Source organism: Lactuca sativa, chromosome 2 (assembly GCF_002870075.4).
Source record: "Lactuca sativa cultivar Salinas chromosome 2, Lsat_Salinas_v11, whole genome shotgun sequence".
NCBI classification, from domain to species: domain Eukaryota; kingdom Viridiplantae; phylum Streptophyta; class Magnoliopsida; order Asterales; family Asteraceae; genus Lactuca; species Lactuca sativa.
The window spans coordinates 188,069,834-188,095,309 of NC_056624.2; the positions used below are offsets into that span (position 1 = coordinate 188,069,834).

Below are 25,476 nucleotides of genomic sequence, written 5' to 3' on the forward strand. Positions count from 1 at the left end.
ATAAAAACCACTATATTATTATTTTGTACGTTAAAACTCTTATATCTTTTAAAATGTATCATTTAAGGCATTGAACTCGGTAAATTCTAGATAGCCAAAAATGATAGGTAATCGATTCTCAACGTTTTGATTGTTACAATTCATTCGATTAAATTTTTTTTAAAAAATACGAGGGTTTAAATGCACTAAAAAGAATAATATAAGAGCTTTTTTAATCCTCTCATGAAAATAGATTAGGTTTTTCTAAGGTTAGAAAACATTATATAAGAATTTCAAAAAATATAAAAGTTTTAATTCACTAAAAAATAATATAGGGTTTCTTTAAACATCTGTATTTTTTTTTTTTAAGATTTTCCTTGTTTTTCATCATGAATTTTTGTTGCGAGTAGTTAACACCTCCGTATTTAACATAGATGACTTCTAATCGTTGACTCTATTATAATATATTATATAAATATCATGTTACAACACTATACTTTGCCACTTTTGAAATTTTTACACCAAATTTTCGACAGTATACTCTACCTCTTTTGAAATTGTGCCACCAATTATTTGTCAATTTTTGCCGTTTCGTCCCTCGCCGCCCTTGTCATCCAATCACCGGCTCCTTCATCCAATCACCGACTCCTTCCACCGCCCTCTATTGCTTTCATCTACCTTTGCTTCACCGAAAAGTCTCTGCTCTCGATTTCTATCTCACTCTCTTACTTCTCTGTAAATCGATTTGAAACAACGCGGTTCCAAATCTTTGAGGCAAGGTCAGAACAGCTTACCATCAACATTGATTTTCTGTATGTTCTCTTTCTTCTATCCTCTTTGTCTTCCTTTTTTTTTTTTCTTCTGTACGGAAAGCAGAAAAAGAAGGTCATCAACGTGCTTGACCGGACCTGAAGTCACTTCGATTTCTTGGATTAACATACCATAAAACTTGTGAAATTACTTTGTTACTCATAAAGAAGTGGAGTTTGTTTCTCATTCATCGAACACTTGACTGTTCTTTAATCAGATTTACTTTGAACTTTTATGTGTCAACTAACAAGTTACAAAATTACTTATATACCATTACTGTTGTATGGAATTCATTGTCAAATGACTTTTGTTTGACTTGAGTAGACCAACATCTGTTTCTCAAGGCCATGGCAGAAACTGGTCAAATCAAGCTTTTTGGTGAAGAGCCACCTTTGACTGAAACTGCTCTTTATAGAGCTAGGAAGCGTTTATATAAAGAAGGAAGGTATAGAATCACGAATTCCATTCCATTCTTTTGTGGTTCCATTCCAACCTTGAATGATGCAGGCTGTAGGCTGAACGTGGCAGACTACAAAAAGAAGGTCCATTAGTATACAATTGAGAATGGGTTAATTAAAGCATGTAAAAAAGACACGTCACGTGAAGCTGTTGAAAAAACATGGTTTTCCTTTTTTTAAGGAAAAGAAAAAAAGCGAATAAGACGCGTGGTGGGGATATAGGTACATCCTTCTATTGCACCGCCATTTCCTCTTCCAGATTCAATTGCATGTAAGCATCTGAAAATGGCGTTAGGGATTCGGAAGAAGTTGAATTAGGGTTTTCAGTTTCTTTCACGCGTTAGCATATGCTTATCAAAGTATCAACGCGCGGCGCATCAGGTTTTCCGCTCATCCCCACTCAGTTATCGGATATCAGTAAGTAATTCATACGTTCGGTTTTATCTGTCTTGTCTTCGTATCTGGTTATGTCCAAAACATTGAAGGAGATGCTCGTTGGTATCGCCGTCGTATATGGAAACCTTGATTGCTTAGCTTGAGATCAGTACTCACTCACCTAATATGAGTTTTGGTGAATCATAATATCAAATTTGTTTCTATTGCATGTTCTGATGTGGTTACACTTTCTGACTTCTCTTAATTTGAAGTTTGAGAGAACCATGATTGTTGTTTCTAGATGTCCTGAATTGTGGCTTGCTTCAGGATCAGGTAATTCTTATTTTGAGTTATACTAGATGTTACTATGACATTCCAAGTATAGAATACACTTTATTTTGACATTTAGAGACACGCAACTATCATATCTTATATGTAGTGTCCTAATATTTGGAAAATAGCAATTACAATAGCCTCAGTTATATATATGCCAAGAGCATAAGTAAGAAGTCCCAAAATGATTAATAATCTACCTAGTCAACTAAAATACAACTAGAAATATCAAAAGGGTACTATTAAATTCTCAACACACAAAAGATATGTCTCTACTTGCCTGATAAAATACATGCCCAAAAGAAACAAGTGTTAAACTTAAAGCCTAGAAAGAAGAAGATATCATTATACTTACCTAAGCAATGTAAATCATATCTAATATAATTAAGTAAACCACAATGTAAATATACCTCTCTAAAGTGATGGATTGAAATCAAATGTAAGATTTAGGCTTTGGGGTCTAAACCAAAGTTGTAGATTTTAATTTCCATCATGTAGATTCTAGATAGAGTTGGGTAAAGAGTCATTGCTAATGTTTTTATGATGTAAAAGGAAGGAGGGTTTGTCACGGGTGGCGTACTTTTTGAGCTTCCATCACGTGCTTTAATTTCTGTACTTCACTAGTTGATGTCGGTGGTTTCCTTCACTTGTTTACAACGAAGCCCTTGAGGTTGAAATATGTAAGGGTTAAGCTCTCATAGATTTTGAGAACACGTTTTGTACAAATGGAATTATTTTTGTAGTGTGTGTTCTATGAAATGCTCATGAAACTGTTCCAATATCTATATTATGTAAATTGATTAACGCATTAGGTGTTTAGCTTACGGTTTCCCGGGATTTGAAAGAAGGATGTTCTAGTATGAAGGGCAAGTGTTTAACCTAGGTCAAGGTGTTGATCAAAGGCAGACCGGAGATAACAATGAATATTAGAATACGATGAACAATGTTAGTGATCAATGGCGGATCCAGAACCAAGAATTAAAGAAGTCCACTTTGTATAAAATTTTAATTAATTAATAAATTTTAATTTTCAAGGGTTTTTTATTTTTAAGTTAAGTGGGTGCCAAAAATCTTTAGTGGTGTCCAAACATACATCTTTTCAAAAAGAAAAAAAGAAAAACTTGTTTGCCTATAATAGAAGGTGGCACATACTTTTAAGTGGGTTCCATGCACCCCGCTAAAATGGACTGCATCCGCCACTGATAGTGATTAAAACTTGATATGATCAGAATAGATGTAATTCTAGTTTGTAATAAATCTAATTAATGATTTGGAATTATTGTAATTAATAGTGGTATGGTATATTGATGAATGTAATATTGGTAATTGAGGTATTTAACTAGCTATCTATGTCAAATTCAGGGTGTTACACTTGCACAAAGGCAATCCCCTTCAATCTAGTAAATTGAATACTAGAGTTTATGTTAACAAAATATATGTCAAGCTTGTTCTCAAGAACAAGTCAAAATTTTAATGTTAGACATCAGTGATTTGTATATAACATAAAGCAATTTAAAAAAAAAAAAAATAGAAGTCAATTCGTTATAAAAATCGAACAAACATCAAACAAAATGAGGCCGTCTATGTTTTCTTCGTTTCGATATACAATTTGGAATTGTGTTTGTGTCTTCTTTGATTCGATTTCTATCTATGTGATTTGTCTAAGATTTTCACTTTGGTCTTCTTTTTTATTTTTCATTCTTTACAGGAGCAAAATGACTGAAAACTCTTTGTATTTTTCATGTAGTTACAAAATTAACACTATGCAAAAAATAAAAATAAAAATAAATCCAGTAACATGAAGCATGGGCTTGTCCCTTATCTAGTTCATGTGGTACTTTTTCTCAAGGAGACAAGACAATGACTAGGTTGTTACTTGGTACTTGGTAGATTCTACTAGGATTGTCCTAGGAATGGAGATTTAGCCGCCTTTGGCCCATATTTGACCCACTAGCCCATTATGCTTTATGTCTCGTTTTCTTCATCTTCAAGGCAAGGCTTTAAGGACAATATTTGTATGGGAGGATATTTGAGGCATAATTTATTGGTATGCACGTGCATTACTCAAAACAATATTTGTAGTCTTGTTTAATTAAAAAAAATCTTGTTTCTAGTCCTTTTTTCCCTAAGAAGAGTGGATATATTGTTTTTTTTTAATTTTTTTAATTTTTTTAATTTTTTTTTAAAACACTGAATCTGCCATTCTTTTCAAGTGCCAGTTTTATAAGTGAATTTCCATATATTTTTTGTAGTGTGAAATTATTTGAGATGAGATATTTCTTTGCATATAGATATTTTTTGTTTTACTTCCTAAACATTGCATATTGTTTTGGGAGGTCTACATAAGGATGGGCCCATTGGGTCCAAAACTAGGTGATTCTAATGTTCCTTGACCAAACCTTAGGTTTTGTGTTTTTATTCTTAATATATTACTCAACTTTATGATCAATTTGAAGCTTTTACTCTTGTGGTCTAATAAACTGTGTTGGCAGGTAAAACTTTCCCATGGTTGCATTAGTAATTGATTTATATCTGTTATGATAGTTTTGTTTGTTTTGGAAGCAACAATTCATCACCAAATGGGTTATAGCTTATCAATTATTCTGCAGATGTATTCCTATTGCTTATGTTTTCCAATTGGCTCCACAGCAAGGCATGTATGTTGTAACAATCTCCTCTTTTGTTTAACAATCCAGCTAACTTGGCACCGGATCAATTTGGGTATAACAAGTAAATGCAAGAAATAGCAACATACTTCCATTTATTGTACATTATAGCATCCTACTTCTATTTCTCCCGATTAACAGCATTGCACTTCCAAAAAAAATATATCAAGGCATTGTACTTTCAAATTTTTATAGCATATTGTATTTTCAATTTTTTCTTATTAGGACGTTATACTTTGAAATTCCTAACCAAAATTTAACAGTAAAAAGTGACATGAATGTATGTTGCTACTTCTTTTGCATTTGGTAGTAAATCAATCTAGGTTATAACAAAATACTAAACCCAGAAAAGGAAAAAAGGGTAGAATGCATGAAATATCAAACCTATGTCTGTTTATTTGTGTATTGCATTATCCTACATTCCTTTCTACCAACTACATCATTGTACTTCCACTTTTTGTTCTTATCAAGGCATTGTACTTTAAAAATCATGCTCAATTTTAGAATAGGAGTTTAGTTTAAAACATCTACCCAGTGAAAAGTGTAGAATGCTGTATTAGGATGAAATGAAAGTAGGTTGCTATTTCTTGCATTTAAGTTTAACCCACAGAATAGAACCGCAATATGAATTGATCCCAGACATGTGTTGGGATTCATCCTCCCTTTGTTCATGTCCAGCTTCTTGTCGTTTAAAAACTATCCAGAAATTCTCTGCTGCTGCTGCTGCTGCTTAATTCATGTAAGGAGACTGTTATATTTTGTACATCTAGTTGCAGTAAATTCTACAAGAAGAGAGCAGTTTAATCCTAGACACAAATATCCTAGTATTCATCAGATTTTATCTATCTACTGTACAAAATAATCAACATGTCACTGTATTTATAATAGGGAAAAAGTCAGAAAAACCCCCAACAAACTATACCTATTGTCCCAGATTAATCAGGAAACCTTTTTTTTTGTCCCAGTTAGGTCTATGGCTGTTTCAGAGTCAATTTTTTGTGTTCCATTTTGGCAAAAAACTTTTGCACAGCTAAAATCCCTGATCAAAGAAAAAATTAAATCCTAGCTTCCTTTTATCCATATTTACATCTTTTTTCTTTAGGTGTACAAAAAAAATCACATAAGGACCTAATTGGAACAAAAAAAGTTGTGACTAATCTGAAACAGTGGGCATAGTTTGTTGGAGTTTTTCAACTTTTACCCTTTATAATAATATATGTCATGAGGTAATATGAGACAGGTTTTAGCAACAGGTGATGGATGGAAGATGGTATGTTATATGGTTCATACAAACAAGCACATACTCGCATACACTGGAAACTCATTACACAGTATAGAGGGGTAAAATTTACAAGGCTGTTTGCTGTTTAACTTCAGTTTTAAGGTAGTTGTGTGGGTAGGGGACAAAAACAGAAATACAACCAGGAATAAAGAGTTCACTGCATTATTAGCCACAGCAAAGATAGAAGGTGACAACCATCACTGCTTGAAAAACAAATCAACTTTCTCCTTCATAGTATATATATATTATATATATATAACACATCGCAAAATGATGGGAGAGATATTTTGCCTTTTCAAAAACAACCAACCATCACCAGGTGACCTGAAAGTCTGTATACGGAGGTGTTGCTGCTGCTTCTGCTGCAGCATCACCAGAATCCTCGTCCATCTCATTTTCATTCATCCTTGCTGCTTCAATCTATATCCAACCACTCAAAACAGAAACAAATCAACAAATAAAATTTTATTTATTACTTTGGAAGCTAAAGTTGGCGAATTGAGATCCTTTTCTTCTGTTTACTGTTACCTCCTTCATTATAATGCTGTTCTCTTTTTTCAGCTGTGTTTCCTGTAAGTAGAGAGTAGAACAATTCAAAATTCAACAACCAGAAAAAGCCTCAAGAATCAATATCCAAGGAGTGAATGGGCTGGGCTATACCTTCTCTTGCAGGTCCTTGACAACTCCCATCATTAGCTGTGTCTGAACCAAGCCATATACAAGTCAACATATATATATATATATATATATATATATATATATATATATATATATATATATGATATGTGCTAAAAAGAAATCTTTTTTTTTTTCAACTGGTAAGGTAAGTAAGCTAACCTTCCTGATTCTGACTAGGCGGAGAAAGTTACTCAAATGTCGTTCCAGCTGATTGAAACCAGCTATATCTAGATGTTTGATATTGTTCTCTTCCAGATGGCTGCATACATACCATACCATTGAAAACCAATAAACTCAAAGTCACATACCAGTTACACTTGTGTAGGTAGTAAGTAGAATTAGTATGTGGTAAAAGCTTTTTACTATGATATTACCGTTGGACTATATGTGTCAGCTCATCAACAGTACACGCATCCCCATATTCTGAAGCAAGCTTCTGCAGTAGTAACAAGTCTCACAAAAGATGGAATATAAGATTCACTGTCATATCAAGCTAACCAGAAAATATATCTGATGCTGGATATGCATACCTCTTGTAGGGTCATGCGGGTAATTTCTTCTGTCTTCTTGTAGCTTTGATAGCTGCTCAGAATCTTGCTCATGCTGTTTTACAACAAAATAAAACAAAACAAAATCAAACCCTAACTCACTGGTAAAAAGAAAACAACATGCAAATCGAAGGCAGAGCATAAATTTGTATGGAAAACACACTCTTCCTTAAATAAGCCTAATTTGTTTACAGTATTTCCTAGTCCCTACCCAAGTAAAATTATTTATAATATATTCTTCCTTGAGACATTGGTATGTATGTCAGAGCTGCACCTCCAACATCTGTTAATTTTGTGTCCCTTAATTAATCAACAATGCATATGTATGTATGAACCTATTAACTGGTTAGATGACTTTTTTGGGTTGATGATTACAGCTGACAAGAGTAAAAATAGTATTTTAAGTTGGTTGGAGTAAGAGTAGTGAATGTTTAACCAAAACATAGTAATTAGTAAATAACAAACCAGATAAACTAATGCATAACAAACCAAATAAATAAAATTACCAAAATGCCCTCAGATCATATAGCTAAAATTAATGAGCCTGCATTTCCTGTTTTACCCTTTCTCTTGTATGTAAAACTTTAAGCCTAACTTAGCGATACCCCACCCCCTTAGAACCACCTTGTCAACAGCCTTCCATTATTAAAACCAACCTCCATCGATTCCTCATTTCCCTATCGCAGCATTATGACAAAACTTATGACCATCATGAGATAACGACCTTTTCAAACACCACCCTTCCATCAGTATTTTCAAGAAGCAACTTCAACGGATACGTAAGTGCCCTTTTAACAATTTTAGCTCCCACCTTCTGCTCCTTATTGTTAAGAGTGTCTTTAATGACATCAACTATAGCAACAAGGCACAATAAAGCACACCCAACTTGAATAACTGCCATCTTAACAAGGTTTTTGCTTTAGCAACTGGTTTCTTAACTCGTCCTTGTGAGCTTCTACAACCAATGATGGTGGTTATATCTAAAATCAATACCACTTTAGTCACGAGCCCTAAGACTTCAGTTCCAGCATTCTCAAGGGTTAACCCTCCATCGTCCTTTCTCACATTACGATTCCTCGGCAAGAATAGCAATATTAATAATATCATCAAGATATCAACTTTTTTGTTCCATTGTATCCTTAATAGATTGGATTGATGGGGCATATGATCAATTCCTTGTATTACAATTACAATTCCTCTGGCATAAAATCTTTAAGACCGAGGGTTGTAGCTATTTGAACCATATGACCACTATTAGCAATGCCTTTATCTTGACTTTGATTTTGTGACCCCATTTGCAACATCTTATGAGCAATAGGTTGAAACACAAGATGATCCAACAAAGCACTTCCGAAAGGTGCCACACGTCCGCATTTGTCCATAAGAGAGTGGTTACCTAAATATTGCTCTAATGCTAGAGAAAGCAATTGTTGTTGCTCTTGCATCTCCTGTTTTGTTATTGTTTAGACAATTGTTCATCTTATATTGATAGTTGTGGTAAACTCAACAATTGAGGTTCTTGAGTGAGCCTAGGAACAAACAACTTTTTAGGAACCCAATGGACCTAAAGATTTATCAAAAACTTGACCATGTAAATTTGTCATCTTAGGTTGATTTTGTAGTGGCAATCTTTGATGAACTCTAAGGATGCTTGAATAGGGTCTACATGCCCCTACTGTGAACTTGGAAGTTTGACCAATTTGAACCACAAAGTATGATATGAACTTAGAATTTGGAACACTTAATTGTTGAATAATTGAGATCTTGAAGAAAATCATATTTAGAGCTGTGAACTTGGAAGTTTGACCAATTTGAACCACAAAGTATGATATGAACTTAGAATTTGGAACACTTAATTGTTGAATAATGAGATCTTGAAGAAAATCATATTTAGAGCCGATAAAAGCCGCTTCCCTTCTGGACCAAAGAGAATAAGGAACTTAGAATTTGGAACACTTAATTGTTGAATATGATATGAACTTAGAATTTGGAACACTTAATTGTTGAATAATTGAGATCTTGAAGAAAATCATATTTAGAGCTGTGAACTTGGAAGTTTGACCAATTTGAACCACAAAGTATGATATGAACTTAGAATTTGGAACACTTAATTGTTGAATAATGAGATCTTGAAGAAAATCATATTTAGAGCCGATAAAAGTCGCTTCCCTTCTGGACCAAAGAGAATAAGGATTAGACATTGATCTTTGCCTTTCTAGTTGTATCATTTTGGCCAATGGGTACAAGTTATTCCCATTATTAGAAGGAACTAATGATACAAAGTTCCTAAAATACCTCAACATACCTTTAGAAATACCAAAGAACCACCACCCAAGTTATTAGAGATCAGTGACTCAGTAATCTTATTCCTAACCTTCATAGCCACCCCTTGAAGTCACGTGGCGATGGCAGTCTGGCCGCAGATGTATCATAACATCTCCAAGTAGAATACATGGCGAGTCTTGAGATGCATTTGCAAGACGTAGACGTACTAACATTTCTACCCCTAAGTATCCACCCTCAAACCAACCGATGTCACTCGTAAAAGGACTTGAGGATCCTTGTACAAGAGAACCATGTCTTCAGGAGATGGCCATGGATGTCGGTACGAGTATTTGTGGTTCTATTTCTAATAGTTCATTTAGTTGCATTTTAATAACAAGATTATTACCATTCTATTTAGACCCGTCTTTGGAGTAAATATGGTAATTCTTGTTGCTAACATCACCTTTTTGAAGAAGATGGGGGTTCCCACCGAAAGATATGCCATCTTTTCTAGAACCTAAAATTTGATAATCATATTTAGCATGAAAATCGAATTTTAATTCAGAAGTTGATAAGTTAAGACTATGGGATTTTCTTGTCAACAAGCATTTCAAACAAAAGTTATTATTGTCGCCTAAAGAGTGATTACCTATAAGTAGCCAACACCTGTAAGTAGCCAACAGATAAACCATCGGTGGCTGAATGGAAAACCCACCCTCTCATCTACAGGTGTGGGTTTGAATCGAACATCTACTGGGGTGATTCATTTGTGAAAAGTTATGAAATTGCTTTGGCAGCGGGCCTTCCTTTGTTACCATTGATACAATAATGTTAGGCTTTGATTTCTCCATTTTAGTTACCAAGTCCAGCACAACACACACTTGGTCCGGATTTTGAAAGAAAGTTTTTTCTTAATAATTTGGGACGGAGGTAGTAATATCTTTACAAAGCCCATTTATGTAATGACCTACCTCTTTCGAATTTGATGCCTCTTTGAGTGGAGTTGGCATTTCATTTAAACTTTGTAACTTTGTTATGCCCTACATTGCTTATATATTACTTCGACTTTTAAGATTTATACGCTAGCAAAATACCCCTTATTGGTCCCAAGGGGCATGTTTAGCATCTTATTCCATCCTTTCTGGTTCGTAGTTGATTTAATTGTTCCTCTGCCCCATCATTGAAATCTCGACAGTAGTGGTGGTGGTAGTGGCAAGGCAACATCAGTGGGGATTTGTAGTTGTTGCCTTGGCATGCTTTCTTTAAAATAGTGGAACAAATCCTCTTTCCAGGTAAAATGAAGCTTCTTATTCTTTGTACATTTTCTCCAGAGGAATTAGGTTGCTTAGTTGTAGGTAATTTTGCTATTGAAGAACTTATTTCTTTCAAACCTTCTTCTACTACCTCTACCCTTTGAGCCAAAGTTCGTAGGGTCATTACTCTTATACCAATTGCTACGACTTATACTAAATTGGAGCCAAAGTTCGTAGGGTCATTACTCTTATACCAATCCCAGTGGAAAGATGTAGGTAAGATGTAGAAAGTTGTCGCTTCATCTAAGGGTGAAGAGTATAATGGTGTATTTGAGATGTAGAAAGTTGTACCTTCATCCAAGGGTAGAGAAACTACATCCATAGATAGATTTATGTCACATAGAACGTGAGCCCACAATGGTTAAAGTAAATACTAGCAGTAGAGAAGCAAAAAATGGAGACGAGACGTTAAAATAGAAAGCAAAAACTAGCACTAAAGACGAATCAAAAGAGGGGACAAGAGTAAGAGGGCAAATATTACACAAAAAAACACAAACCAGTAGGAAGAAACAAGAAAAAACACAAACCAGTAGGAAGAAACAAGAACCTACACTAGTCTTGCACTGCTTTGCCACCATGGTTCTAAACTTCAACGTCATCATATATAATGTTATGTCCGTTATAAGAACCAATTATTTCATGTCTTAACCTTACGTTATTTTCCCACTTTCTTCAAGCATCCTCTTCTTGCATCATCAATTTCGTCTTTACCCTATCAATTGCCTTCTTAGCTTATTTTCGATTATTGATGCCATTCCCAACGGATTTATGATTGTTATGTTCCATATCATGTCTAATAATGTTCTTAACACATGTCAATCGCAATCCTCATTTTCACGAATTTGATCTTTATTTCATGATCCGCAAATCGGGTGAGGATCGGCCAATATTCTGATCCATACAACATATTTTGCGCCTATGTTCTTTAAAAATTATCCCTTTACTTGGGAGCTAGGCATTGTTGTGTTGAATTATGGTGACCACCTTTTGCTCTAACATCCTGCCTTAATGTGGTTGGTAATATCCTCTTCGACACCTCCTTTCTTATGAATTGTAGACCCAAAGTACTTGAAACTCTCCTTTGGGTGTAGAACTTGCTCGCCGATATAAACTTTCTCTTTCATAATTTCGTTCCCATTGAAATTACACTATAGATATTTCATCTTAACTATGGCGACTCTGTAACCCCTTTTCTTCCAAATTCACCCTCTAGGTTAGCTATGAACTTAGTCTTAGGCTCAACTTTCAAAACATCGTCGTAGGCAAAAAAGCATACACAATGGCACCTTATCCTAAATCTCATGAGATATCTCGTCCATAGTCAAAGCGGAGATGTATAAACTAAGGCCTTACATCAAGCTTCCACCGAGATATCTCCTTGTTTATATGTGTTGTGTTTAGGCAAAGTATAAATATGACTACCCCCTATTCATTTGTACTCATTTCATCTTTAAGGCCACTAAGAACATTCTTATCTATCCGAAGTCATAAAAGTCTTCTCTTGTATATACTTAGCTTTCATTCAACTTTGCATGTGTTTTACAAGCCCCTTCCAACCCTTCCTAAGGCTTAAATGTTTGTTGATAACAGGATCATCAAAGTGTTTGCATGGGATTTACAGAGTAACCATTTAAGTTGTTTACTCGAGAAAATGTTGGGATCTCTATGGCGACAAAGTCCCATGATATGCAAACTTGGGAATTAATTCAAGAATAGGTTGAAGACTGTCCCAAGAGCTCGATGTGTAGCAAAAATTTGTTGAGAAAGAGCTACGTGACATCCATGAAGAGATTTATACAATGAAGTTGGATATTTCTAGCAATAGTAACAACTATAGCTTCACAACCCTAAACTTGAAGGTTCCTAAATCGTGGGTGTTTAATGTTAAAAGAAAGCAAAAATGGTAGAGAACTTTCTATATAGACTCGAGAAGTACTTCAAGGCCATGTGTGTCATCAACAATGCCACAAAGATTTGCAATGCTCCTATCTTCTTGCAGAAATATGCTCAATGATAATGGTGAAAGAAGCACATTGACCTTGGGAAAGGCACATGTGTAATCAACAAACAAAGCATCTTATTGCAAGTTGGACAACTATACAAGTGGTCATGTAGATGGAGACAAAGAAAAAGGACCTCATGTCCATGTTAGGTTGTATTAGACACCTTTCACCCACACAAATTATTAAAGAAATGAAGGATCTAGATGAACGTCGAAGAAGACATGAACACGTACCATAATCATCTAACTTGGTCGTGGAAAGATGCTAACTCAAAATGAAAAACCAAGCAAAGACGCTGCAAGAACAAGAAGAAGCAAGTTTGTCAGGAAGGAAGACCAAAACGAAGGCAAGGCAAAGACCTCTTTGACACCTAAAACATACAAGTTACAACCAAAGTCTAACTAGGAGTCTAGGACGTTGCAAAATCAAATGGGGTATTACGGCTTAAAGTGCATGGTTAAATCCAAGGTAGCTCATAACACTTGGAATTATATAGACATACCTCTTAGTCTCCATGTACATTCTAAAATGTGTCGCTCAGTTTATTAATGGTTAGTTTGTTATTTATTCTTAATTTGTGTAAGTCGAAGTTAAAAAGGTAAGCCCTCTTCATATTGTATTCACTTCATCTTTGAGATTGATAAGAGCATCCTTACAATCTCTTAGCATTTGAAATCCTCTCTTGTATGCTTAGCTTTGATTATATATTGCAAGTGCTTTACAAGTCCTTTTGACCCTTTCTAACACTTACTAGTTTGCATGATTGCAAGATAGGCAAGTGCTTTACAAGTCCTTTCGACCCTTTCTAACACTTACTAGTCCGTATGATTGCAAGATATGCAAGTGCCACACATGTTAGAAACTTAACCCCTTTACAACTCACAGTGCAGTAAGAGGTCCCGGTTCTAATATCATTCTCACCAATTTTGAACCCTAAAAACCAACTAACTTAAGCAATTCGTCTTAATCTTGGATCTAATTATCTCATAACACCATCAAATTGGATCAATTTGACGATCATGGTTTCAAGCAGTAGCAAAAGAATATGCTATTAATGTTTCTCGCATTCAATGTGGCATATGTTCTCACAATGCCATATACAAAAGCTAATAAAAAAAGAAACACTTGTAACAACCCGTGAAGGCCTTAAGGCTAAACTCAGTGCTATGTTAGATCTATTATTCAATGTTGACTAAAAAATCAAGAAGGCTAAAGAACTATACACTCTAGTATAAGTACTTTACTATAGATGCTACAAGGAGTTTATCATTCTAATATTGAATTCCTACAAATTGATCGATTCACATTTTTGTTATGGAAAAAATCTATGAAATGAAACACATTTCAAGCATGTTCACACAACACAACATGAAAATGAATGAATTTATCCAAATGGCATTGATAATCGACTTCCATCATAGTGAGAAGATCGTAAGAAAAAATGAAACATCGCGAACGTACTCAAAGCAATGATATCTAGTGATATACGTAGTCGAAGGCAATTTATATGGTTTGATAATGATATCTAAACATACTCTAGAGCAAATGGACTTTCAAAAATGAAATCGAGAATTGATGGCACACTTGAAAAGTCCTAGATGCATAAGTAGCCAAAGGTTTTACACGAAATAAGAGTTAGCTATTTTGACACATACACCCTTGCAGCTGTATAATAGTTGTTAATTTTGATTGTCTGACCTCCCTTAACAATCCCATGGTGTCAAGAGTGCCTTCTTGAATGGGAAATTAAAAGATGTAAATATTAAAAAACCTAAAGGATGCGTGAAACAATATCATAGAAATTTAATCAAGTCATTATAACTGAAGGATGTAAATGTAATAAATCAAACCAATATATATATATATATATATATATATATATATATATATATATATATATATATATATATATATATATATATATTCGATTTGTTAATAATAATGGAATTTCCATATGCTACTACCACCCTTTATACTACCCTTTGCTTCATTGTATTTTGAAAAACATTTTGCCAACTCATAATGTAATGTTGATGGAAAAATTGCTTCAAGGATATAAAACACTCGCTTTGAAGCAAAATGCCACATTTTAAAAAAAAATTAATGATCATATTTGAACCTAGAGCCGACAAACCATTGTAAATCAAGTAGTTATGGTAACCTAACGAGTGTTTTATGTTCCTACTAAACAAGATTTAACCACAAATCATTAAATTGTTGGAAGATATTATCATACAACAAGCCAACAATAAGTATGATAAGAATGATGTAAAGGGGAGGTAAAGGGGAAGTAAGATGCAGGAGGGCCTTTATTCGAGGATAAGGAGACTGCTTCTATTGGTGACCTCTAATATATGAAAAGACGTAAGAACATCCAACACAAGAAAAGATGTGAGCAAATACTATATGATCTTCTACATGTAACACTCCAACGCACCATGAAGAATAGACAATGGTGAGTAACTAAAAAACAAGTATATATAAGAAATATGGTTGAGTAAAGAGAAAAAGTGAAAGTATATACTATCAATTTAAACTATATAAAATGAGCGGTCAACATAAACAGTTAAGAGGAAGCTAGTACCTAAACTAATCATATATTACTCTATCCTAAGTTTAAGCTTCCACATCATCTATCGAAGGTTATGTCCTTAGAAAGATCCAAATCCTTCAAGTCTAACATTTCCTCATATTCTTGCTTCCTTGTTGCCAACTTCTCCTTCTTGAACCGTTGACCATGATCGTCTTTACTATCCTAGTTGTCTTCTATGATCATGTCTAAATCATTGCAACCCTCATTCCCTTGATTTCTTGTTGATTGATGCTACTCCTAACTAGTTTCTAATTGTTGTGTTCGTCGCCTAGTCTAAAAATATATTCATCATCATTTTGGTGACCTCCGTCTTTCTTTTCGTGTTTTTCTTGATGGGCCAACAACCAAATCCATACAACAAAGTTGGATTATGGAATTTTTCATTTGTTTCAACAGGACTTTCTTGTTAAACAAAAACTCATGCGGTTGCTCTCCACTTTGACTATCCCTCATTTATATGGTGGCTAACATGACTAAAGCCATCCTTAAGTAGTTACATACGTGTTCTCTATTTTCTTCAACACTCTATTCCATCACTTTTATGGAATCCCCTTTGTTGTATCACGATAGTCCATGCATGGTGAAAATCATATGTACAGTCGTCGAGAAAGAGGTTGATAGTCGAGATACCATTAAATCGGTTAGTGATACCATGGTGGCTTAACGTATCATAGCAACAAAATCTATCTTTGCTTGTGGGGTATTGTTGGATTAGTGTTGGTTAATTTGATAATATAATTATTGTAGTACTTGAGCAAAATACAAAATTCATGTTACTTATAAGAACCTAATCGACTCAATCAACATTCAACAACCTATTAAGATAATTATTTATTAGGAGATGATTATATGTTTAGATAATCATCCATATACTTGCCTAATGAGGTAATTATTCATATACTTATCTAGTGAGATAATTATATGATCGAGAGTACGACCGAAATAAGCGACTTGTTTTTATCTATAACTAGAGATGTGAGGAATCCTATCATATCATCAAAAACTAAAAGCATTTTTTCTTTTTATAATTGTATTGATGCTTTTCTGGTTTTCATATCCAATAACAATATCAAGAGACTGGGTTTTCTACTTTGTTTTTTATTTAAAAAACACGTAAATTTTTGTTTTTCCGATCTTTTTGCACATTTGATTCGCTTAAAAGCTTTTCCCATCGTATGTTTACATGCTATTTACAAGTTTGATGTCAATAAAATATTGTAACAGACTCCACCAGCAATTTTCAAGCATTGTTGAAGCCTTAGTTTCTCATACAAGGTTCCGGTTGTGCACAAGATTCAATATTAACACCATGAAAGGACGATGGATTTGTTTTGTGTTCTACAAACAGGATAAGACCAACTTGCACAAGCACAACTTGAAGTATTCTAAAATTTGCTTTATTTTTAAAGTTTTGAATAGCATGTTGGAGGTCATCCATAACAAAAGAACCCTGGTCCTACAAAATAAATAAAAAAAGCCACACATCACTGTCCCATGCCATGCATAAATCTCATTTGTCGAGGTTGACCATTTAGAATGATATGATTTTCCAATTGACTTGCTCAACACCTACAATGTTTGCACCAAAACAGCTTCTTTTTTGGCATGTTGCAACAAGTAGGACACCAAATATCAAAATATCTTTAGATAGAATACGGATTTTCAAATTTATACATAGAAAGAGTTTGATCATCCACAAAAACACATCTAGTATGTCATTACTAAGCATGCTTTATTTAAGTTCCAATCACGTATATAAATAAGATTGCACGCCCACGTATAATCCAGTTAAATTTTACTTATATAGCGTGATAATTCACAAGATATACAGTAAAATCTCAAGCACACAAAAAAGCTATATTCACACCTACCAAACGTGGACATGACCAAAGCTCCAAGGCAAAGTACTGCCTGAATATTCCTGTCATATCAAATCATGGTTTTTGCAAATTTTATGTTGTGGACCAATAACAGTGTGCTAAAACCAAGGTATTATTTTATGTCTGTGTCTGTCAACTCCTAGTTCAATTTTAGTCGTGAAGTGATTTTGCAGGTGGGTCCATACATTCTTAAAGAAGTAAACCAAGATACTATATAAAAGTAGCAAACCACCAATAAGATTAAGATAGGCTATTTAAGTAAAAGATTCTGATTCACCGTAACTATATGGTGAGAGTGGGACTCCACATAAGATCACGTATATATTTATATTTGAGACTGCAACTCTATATACCGGGAAAACATCTTTCGAATGGACTACACAACAACTGTGTTTAGAAGCTTAATTCATCAGCAAAAATTATTACCGGTTAAGTTTCCAAAGTATAATGACATACATATCTTTAGTTACTTTGCAGTCGTTATATTAATGGATTAAAATTTGATGAAGAAAGCAAACAAACGATATTTTTAAAGATAACCCTGAACGATAGTGGCCTTATGGAAAATAGAATGTAAGTCAGCATATCCGGCCAGTTAAGTAGAAAAGAGCCAAGCCAAGCCAAGCCAAGCCACAAGCGATGGATCAGATACAGATATACGGTAAGATTGTGTAGAATCGGGTGATCATATATAAAGATTGTTGATCCAGCCGATGCAATTGGTAAGAGCATAATATATGAATCCACCAATTACTTAAATGCATCTCAATACATAGTTGAGTATTATTGTATACATGAGGCAGGCAAAATTTTGGCCCAAATCATAATGATCCTCTTTAAAAAATTAGAAATAGATACAGTAGAGATATAATTGAACTTCTTCGTGCCCTAAAATGATTGAAAATGATATTGAAGCGAGTATTGTCTGACTTCATTCATAATCATCACTGAAGATCCAGGTCTCCGTAAAATATGAAAACGGAAGGTCAATTTTTTACAAAAAAACCGGCGATCAGATGACGAATCTAACAAACACGGTACGAAGGAGACGTGTGTATATGATTTTCCATTTCTCATACTCAGACAGGAGAATTAATCGCGCGTACCTTTCACCGGTCGAAAACTCATAGAGCCTGCCTCTGCCGGAAAAGATGAAAAGAGCGACGTCGACGTCGCAAAGCACGGCCAACTCATGAGATTTCTTCATCAATCCATTCCGTCGTTTGGAGAAGGAGACTTGACGGCTGCTTTTGTCTTCGATCCGCTTCAATTCGACCTTTCCTCTTCCCATACCGAGAGTTGCTTTGAGTTTTAGGCGATAACGAGTGCGGCTGTTTACCTTATCGCATGTCTTCCAGAACGCCAGTAATCGCATGAGTTCACCGAGACGAACGCGGTGTTTAGGGTTTTTGTAAGTGAAGGAAGTGTATGGTGGAGACGGTTCGATGGCATAGTATTAGTAACATGACTGGTCACACCGGTTGGCTTATGAGCCAGCATGTGTCGACATGGTGCGACGTGTACTTTAAGATCCCGGCTCACTCACACAGATATTTGCCGTTTGGGTTGGCGGTGTGCAGAAGGATTTTAACTCTACAGTCTTTTTGGGATATTTATCTTGGAATTGGGCATTTCTCAAAATATCTTTGGGTTATTTACATATTCACCCCCGCCCCAACCCGCATTGGATCCCCCTTTTGGGCTTGAGTGAGACTCATCTTCCTTGGAAGTCTGTAGAATGTAGCTAAAGTATAAATACTCCAAGACTTTTATTAAATTGGTATTTTGGCGTCATATGCTCATATTCCTAAATTCTAATAGTTATCTTTTTTTTTCTTTAAATGGAAATAAAATTACAACCTAATTTGTCAAAACTTGAAATGAGATTTTGAAATACATTTAACAAATATAAACAATTAAATCATAAAGCCCATACACTTCAATAATATTTCAACCTTTAATTTTTTTTTAGTAGACTAGTATTCTAAAATGATGGAGGCTAATAATTGATGGTTTATATACATGGTGTTGGTGTCGGGTTTTTTTAGGTGTTATTTGTTTTAAATAAATTGATTGTTTGTTTTTATGTTACTTAACATTTTTAGCTATCTAGCTTATAAAATTCATGTTCAAAAGCCATTTTATGTCAACCTATGCAATTTTAAAATGTCGACAAGAAAATACATAGCAATATCGTAACTTCATACAAGAAATAGCATTGTTATAATTTATTTGTTTATTATACCGTTGTAATTTTATTTTATTTCTGGTACAATATTGTAATATTTTTTTATGTAAACATTGTTCATCAAAAATTATATATTTGTAACTTTAAATTTTTAGTTTCTGTTGTAATGTTAATTTTTCAATAAAATATATATTTGGATGATTCTTATAATTAAATCGATTTATCAAAAGAAAATAGTATATATATATATATATATATATATATATATATATATATATATATATATATATATATATATATATATATATATATATATATATATATATATATATATAAAAGAATTAAAAGTGCGTGTTATTTTTTTTTTCAGAGCACATTTTTTAAACCTACAACAATAATCATTTTTTAACTTGTACAATATGCATTGAAGATTGTATATTTATGTTTGATTTGAAATTAGTATCTATGAGAATGTTCTTTTTTAAACGTGTTGCTTTTTAGGTTAGAAGTGGTATGTAAATATTTAGAAATGTCTCATGTTTGTTCTGAAAAGATGATGTGCATATCATTTTAAGGTATATGGTCTTTTGAAAAACAAACGATTTACGAAGTATAACATATGTGCATTGTCTGCATAACGCATAAAAAAGTGATTAAGAAGCTATTTTTGGAAGAAAAAAAAAAACAAAAAAACAAACAAACAACACCTTAGAAATTCATTTTGAGCTTTTCTCTATATAGACAAAGATACATTTTCAATGAAGATCATTTGTTTTTTAGAAGATATCAGGCAAAACGTATACCATCTTTTTCTAGAAGATATGGAATTATCATTTCTAAAGTGTCTACAAACTCAAAAGAATATAAAAACAAATAAAAAAAATCATTGGCTTCTTTTCCCTGGTTTTATTTTATTTTGTAATCAAATTTAATATTTTAGGTGATTAATTTTATGAAGTTTACTTTAATGACGTTTACAGTTAAAGCAAAAAACCTATTATTTTGTTAGAAGTTTATATAAATATGACCAAGAAAAGTAACGATCAAAGACATGCATGTTTTTTTCTTTGTTCTATCTGAACAAAATATTATATACATAAATATCATTTATTATATGAATTTTGTCCATGGTAAATAGTCATTTCATTTTTTGTTTAGAAATTATAATGAATACCAAATTATTGATTATTTTGAAAATGTTATTTTACCCTTATTGTGATCATGTTTAATTATATTTTATTTTATTGAAAGATGTATGTCTGATTTATTTGACTAAAAAATAAATATTTGTAATTATTTATCGAAATAACCAAGTTTTCGTTGATGATGATGAGGAAGAGATTCAACCACATACTAGTGCAATCATCGTGAATATGTCTCAGTTACCTAATCAAATTGTTTTGCCGGATCAAATTGCTAAAGGGTTAATGTAAAATATAGAATGAATATTTCTAAAAAAAATTTTTTATGGAAGTTGTATAAATAAAAAAAAAATTAAGTATTATAATAAATTGGTTTACTAGAAATATTATTTTAAACTTTTTTTTAAATCAATTATTTTTATAATCTTTTAATCATTTCAAAATTTACAAAGGAACATGTAACATGCTTGGTCCTCACAACACCACCATATTGTTGCATATAGGTCTAATAGATGGTATTTGTTTTTAGGAAAACTGTTGGAAGAATTAGAGTTTATGTTGGAGATCCGGATACCCCTTGGATCATATAGGTATGATAGATGATATTTGTTTCCGAACTGATATTTTTACCCTATGTATGGGTTGCAACAAATTCAGTCTAGGATAATCCAAGAGGACACTTACGAATCTAGACACAGAAATCGTAAGCCAAATTGCTAGAAGGATTCTCTGTTTGTTTGAAGAAAAAGATAGTTAATGATTTTTGTGTCTTTTCTCAAAGAGAAGAGTCGTTTATATATATAATAAACGAGATTAGGGTTTTCCTCTTAGGGTTGGCCATCATGGGTTGCTTTATAAGCAAGTCAGGAAAATCCGAATTTTAATGAGGATTTAGGGTTTCCAAAACTAACGAAATTCGTTAGTTTTACCATAATCACCCTCAAGAATTTGAATTTCCCACTATGATCTCATATGTAAAATTCAGAGAGCTTTTGGGGCGCTATCCCAAACCCCAGCTAGGGGCTCTGCCCCTTAGGACCTCGCTAGGGGAACTGCCCGTAGACCCCGTCAAAGGGGCGCTGCCCCTTTGGAAACCCCGGACCCAGGGGCGTTACCTCCGGACCCCCGACTCGTCGAACCAGCTTCTAATTCGATTTTATACATGTTTGCACTCCGCACAACCTCAGGCCTTATAATTGATTTAGTCTTTATATCTTTTTTTATTCAATTAAGTCACAAAAACCGGAAATTGTATTTAGTTTGACCATTTTACCCAGTTAACAGGTCATCTAACTTTCAATATTTATACTTTTGGCTAGAGTTTTCAAGTTACCCTGTAAGACCTTGTTCTAAGTCTTGGGCCAAGGAGTGTTGCACTTTGGGCCTTGTCATCTAAGTTAAGTCGAGATCTTCACCTCGAGGCATTTAGGACTTAGGTATTTTTATATCAAGGGAAAGGTTGCGAGCCTTTAAAGCCTTTATTCTTGTAATAGGCAAAGGTAGTAGTCCTTTGAGTTAGATTGACAAGTTTAGGGAAAGGTTATGATCTTTTAAATCCTAGTGGTTGCATTCTCGCATCGATTTCGCTAAAGTGACGCTGATGATCAGTCCTGGCTACACTTAGTAAATGTGCACAACCTCTTATTGGGATGATATCATGCTTGAATAAAGATAAATTTCGAAACAAAAATGGGCCTGGAACAAGAGCTAATTGTTGGGGTGTAATTATCCACTTGGAGTTAGTCACATTTGTCCTCGCCCTTGATGTGTCTTATTCTGTCTTTTCTCCTTGCCCTAGGATTAAAAGTGACGCCGATTGTGCGCGTTCCAGGTCTGGGGGATGGGTCTCCCACCTTGTGCTTCCAAGACACAAGCTCTATTCTGGTGCGTCTCCACTATCTGATCGGTACGCCAGAGTTGTCTAAGCCATACCCCACGACTTGAGTTCTCTCGATGATAACATACATAGCGAGGCTGCCATATGAACATGTAGCATGGATTTCATCTTCAAGGTGTTTCTTTCATGGGCTATACATAGTTGATTTCCCCCCACTCTGATGTGAGTAGAATAGGTAGTCGTATCAGATTATGATGAGTATGGTGTTAAGCATGGAATAAGATTGTGATACACGACTTCTGGTGTGTGGCGATGCGCGGCTTATACTGCGTGGATTAGCAGAACGAATTAGGCATAACAACTAGCGATCGTGGAGATGTCACGAGGGAGAGAATTATATGGAAGAGATCGGCTTAGCAGCAAGAGATCGTGAATACTTCACACGAAATAGCATCGCATGGAGATAGACCGGGCTTAACATCCAACGACTAGAATATGTCATGCGGAATGGCATCGCGTGGAAGTGGATCGGTAAAGGTTGTGAGCCTTCAATTCGTGTCCGTGGGGCATGTCATGATAGCGGAGTTAGGCTAAGAAGCCAAGCAATTCAAGGTGAAGGCTATGAACCTTTTGAGCCTTGTAGGCAAAGCAGACCACAATAATGGAGTCGGGCTAGAAAGCCAATCGATTCAAGGCAAGGTTTTGAAACTTGTAGGCGGAGCTTGCTGCTATAATGGAGTCGGGATGAGAAGCCAAACGACTCAAGGTAAAGGTTATGTCTGGTGATTTAGCAAGATTAGGATTTGTAGCTTTCAATCTATGTGCCCGGACCGGGTGATCAATCCAGTCCTGAATGTAAAGTCACTTGATGCTTTGTTGCATCATTAGTTGTAGTGACAATTGGTGCCCCGCTGTCTTGGCTGTTTGTCGAGAGTTGAGGCTACTGGTAGTTGAACAACACGGGTGACAAGAGTTGAGTAGCGATAATGCTTGGAGCTAGTCGACACGACTATTGGGAGTCGGGCTACGCGGTTGCTAAGTTGGGTAGCGGGATTGCGTAGAGATAGTTAACACGACTGTTGTGACCAGTCTCAACTGAAATTTATCTCTAGAAACACCATTTGAGTGGAACGCGAATGCCCCAGCAAGGGGGATGAGATATGTGGCCAACGTCGGGTAGCAGGTCATATTTCTATGAGTACTGGAGGAAATTACGAATGACTGGTCAGCAGTGCACACTCCGCGGGCCTCCTGCAAATGCTTTACAGAACAAGCTTCATTTTGTGAGCTTGTCGTCAGTACGTTCTGAATTTCGTGGAACTGGATCGGTTATCTGGAAAGATAACGCAATCAAATTTTAGCCAACATGTTCTCTTGAAGCCATGAACTAGTTAATATCGTGATTGCTTCGAAGTGCTCCGCGAAGTAGTTGCAGTGGTAGCATACTACTCTTCTCCCTCCTTTTTTTAGAATGTCGGGCGAGTCCGGAGCGCAATGTGTATTCTAAAAATGCATTTGATTTAGAGGAGCTTCGAAATTCGAGCGCCGAGGAGCTGACTCTTAACTTGTAATATGGCATGTTTTTGTTGTTGAGCTAACCCATTAAAAATGGATTTAATGGAAGCTCAACAGATTATTGGAGCCCAAAAATTGTTAAGCCCACAATAGAATTGTTTAGCCTACTTGAAGGAGTTCAAAGTGATAAATAGTAGTCCATTTAATAGGAGGAGCCCAAATGAGACTCTTTCGAGTACATTTCTGATTTTAGACCCAAGGAGGAGATGGCAGCCTATTTGCTAATTTGTTTGAATGGTATTAGGGTTACCAATATACACATGGGGCCCATCTGTCAAACTCTTCCATCCGCTCAGCCACATATCCCTCGTCCTCATGGTCCGTCACAGCTAAATTCTAACCAAGAGGAAAAAACGTCGGTGGCCTAAAAAGGAAAGGAAGTCATGACGGTCTGCGATATTGTTTTAGTTGATGGTGGCGAGTCTACTGTAGATAGAGATCGGAGATACTATTTCATTGTAAATCGTTGGCTGTACAGTGAGGTCAGAGCTTCATTTTGTCGGCACCGCTGCTTTGTTGGGTCACTTGTGTTGCAGGTGATTCAGCGATGGCGCTAGTTGACAGCCGAAGGTGTTGTTAGCATAGGCCTTTGTTGCGAGGGAGCAATCGAAGACCGGCAGGGAAGAAAGCGTTGTATGATGACCCAAGATCGAAGGTTCGCATAGGACTTGACTGCATTAGGGAAGATATAATCGACTGTGATGCTTCGTCCACACCAAAGGAGGGTGGCAAAGGTCAGACTTCGGTTGCCAGCCATGTTGTCTCGATGGAGGCAGCCGGAACTCGACAACCGCTGCTTAGAGAAGGAAGTGACTGTTTGACGGAGTCATTTATGAATATCAAACTCATTTATCTTCTATTTACTATTGAATGAAGGTAAGAACACTAGCATTTCCGATAAAGATTCACCAACAATGAGAGAAACAAGATCGATGCACAAAAATCAAAAAGGTATAAAATACATATCATATATTTTAAATGAATATTCTATATTCATTTATGAATATTATATATTTTCTTTGTAAAATGTATTTCAAAATTATTTATCTTCTACTCACTAATTCATGAAGGTAAGAAGAGTTGTACTTCTGATAAAGACCCCACAACAATGATAGAATCATATTTGAAGAGGAAAAATGTGAAAGGTACAAAATTCCTATCATATCTAATATATTCATATATGAATAAAATTGTATATCTTAATTATATTTTTTTAATAAATAAATATTAATAAATCAACGAGAATATATCATATTCATATATCAATAACTTATTCAAATATTATATGTTTTCATTTCCCATAAAAAAAAGAAACAAAAACACCAAAGAAAATAAAGCATCAAAGCAGAAAAAGTCCATAAAAAAAGGAAAACTCCTGAAAAACGAGAACTACATGATACAGACTCTGATTTTGAAAGTAGTCGTCCATCAAAAAAAAGGCAAAAAAAATGAGTCACCAATCAATAAAGACAAAAAAAACCAGTGGTAAAGGAATTTTACTCAATGAAAAACAGATGTTTACCGGAGTCATTACTATCTATAATCCTTGGG

At 34.8% G+C, this 25,476-nt stretch overlaps 1 protein-coding gene and 1 long non-coding RNA gene across 4 annotated transcripts; one reads left to right on the top strand and one right to left on the bottom strand.

Annotated features, from left to right (window-relative positions):
- The first annotated feature begins 340 nt into the window (after positions 1-340).
- LOC111888934 (uncharacterized) lies at positions 341-6,191 on the top strand. 3 transcript variants are annotated; one of them, XR_006188372.2, is made up of 3 exons: positions 341-1,234; positions 1,297-5,360; positions 5,875-6,191. It is a non-coding gene; the product is annotated as an uncharacterized LOC111888934 (long non-coding RNA). The 3 variants fall into 3 exon arrangements; XR_002849368.3 differs by having other exon boundaries at positions 341-791; positions 1,114-1,234; positions 1,297-6,191; XR_002849366.3 differs by having other exon boundaries at positions 1,297-6,191.
- LOC111888924 (truncated transcription factor CAULIFLOWER A) lies at positions 5,897-18,773 on the bottom strand. The gene is made up of 7 exons (XM_023885065.3): positions 18,290-18,773; positions 7,112-7,184; positions 6,956-7,017; positions 6,741-6,840; positions 6,564-6,605; positions 6,432-6,473; positions 5,897-6,323 (listed from the first exon to the last, which is right to left on the bottom strand). The coding sequence occupies exons 1-7, from the start codon at positions 18,556-18,558 to the stop codon at positions 6,216-6,218; spliced, it is 696 nt and encodes a 231-aa protein (XP_023740833.1). The 5' UTR covers positions 18,559-18,773; the 3' UTR covers positions 5,897-6,215.
- Between the last annotated feature and the right edge of the window lie 6,703 nt (positions 18,774-25,476).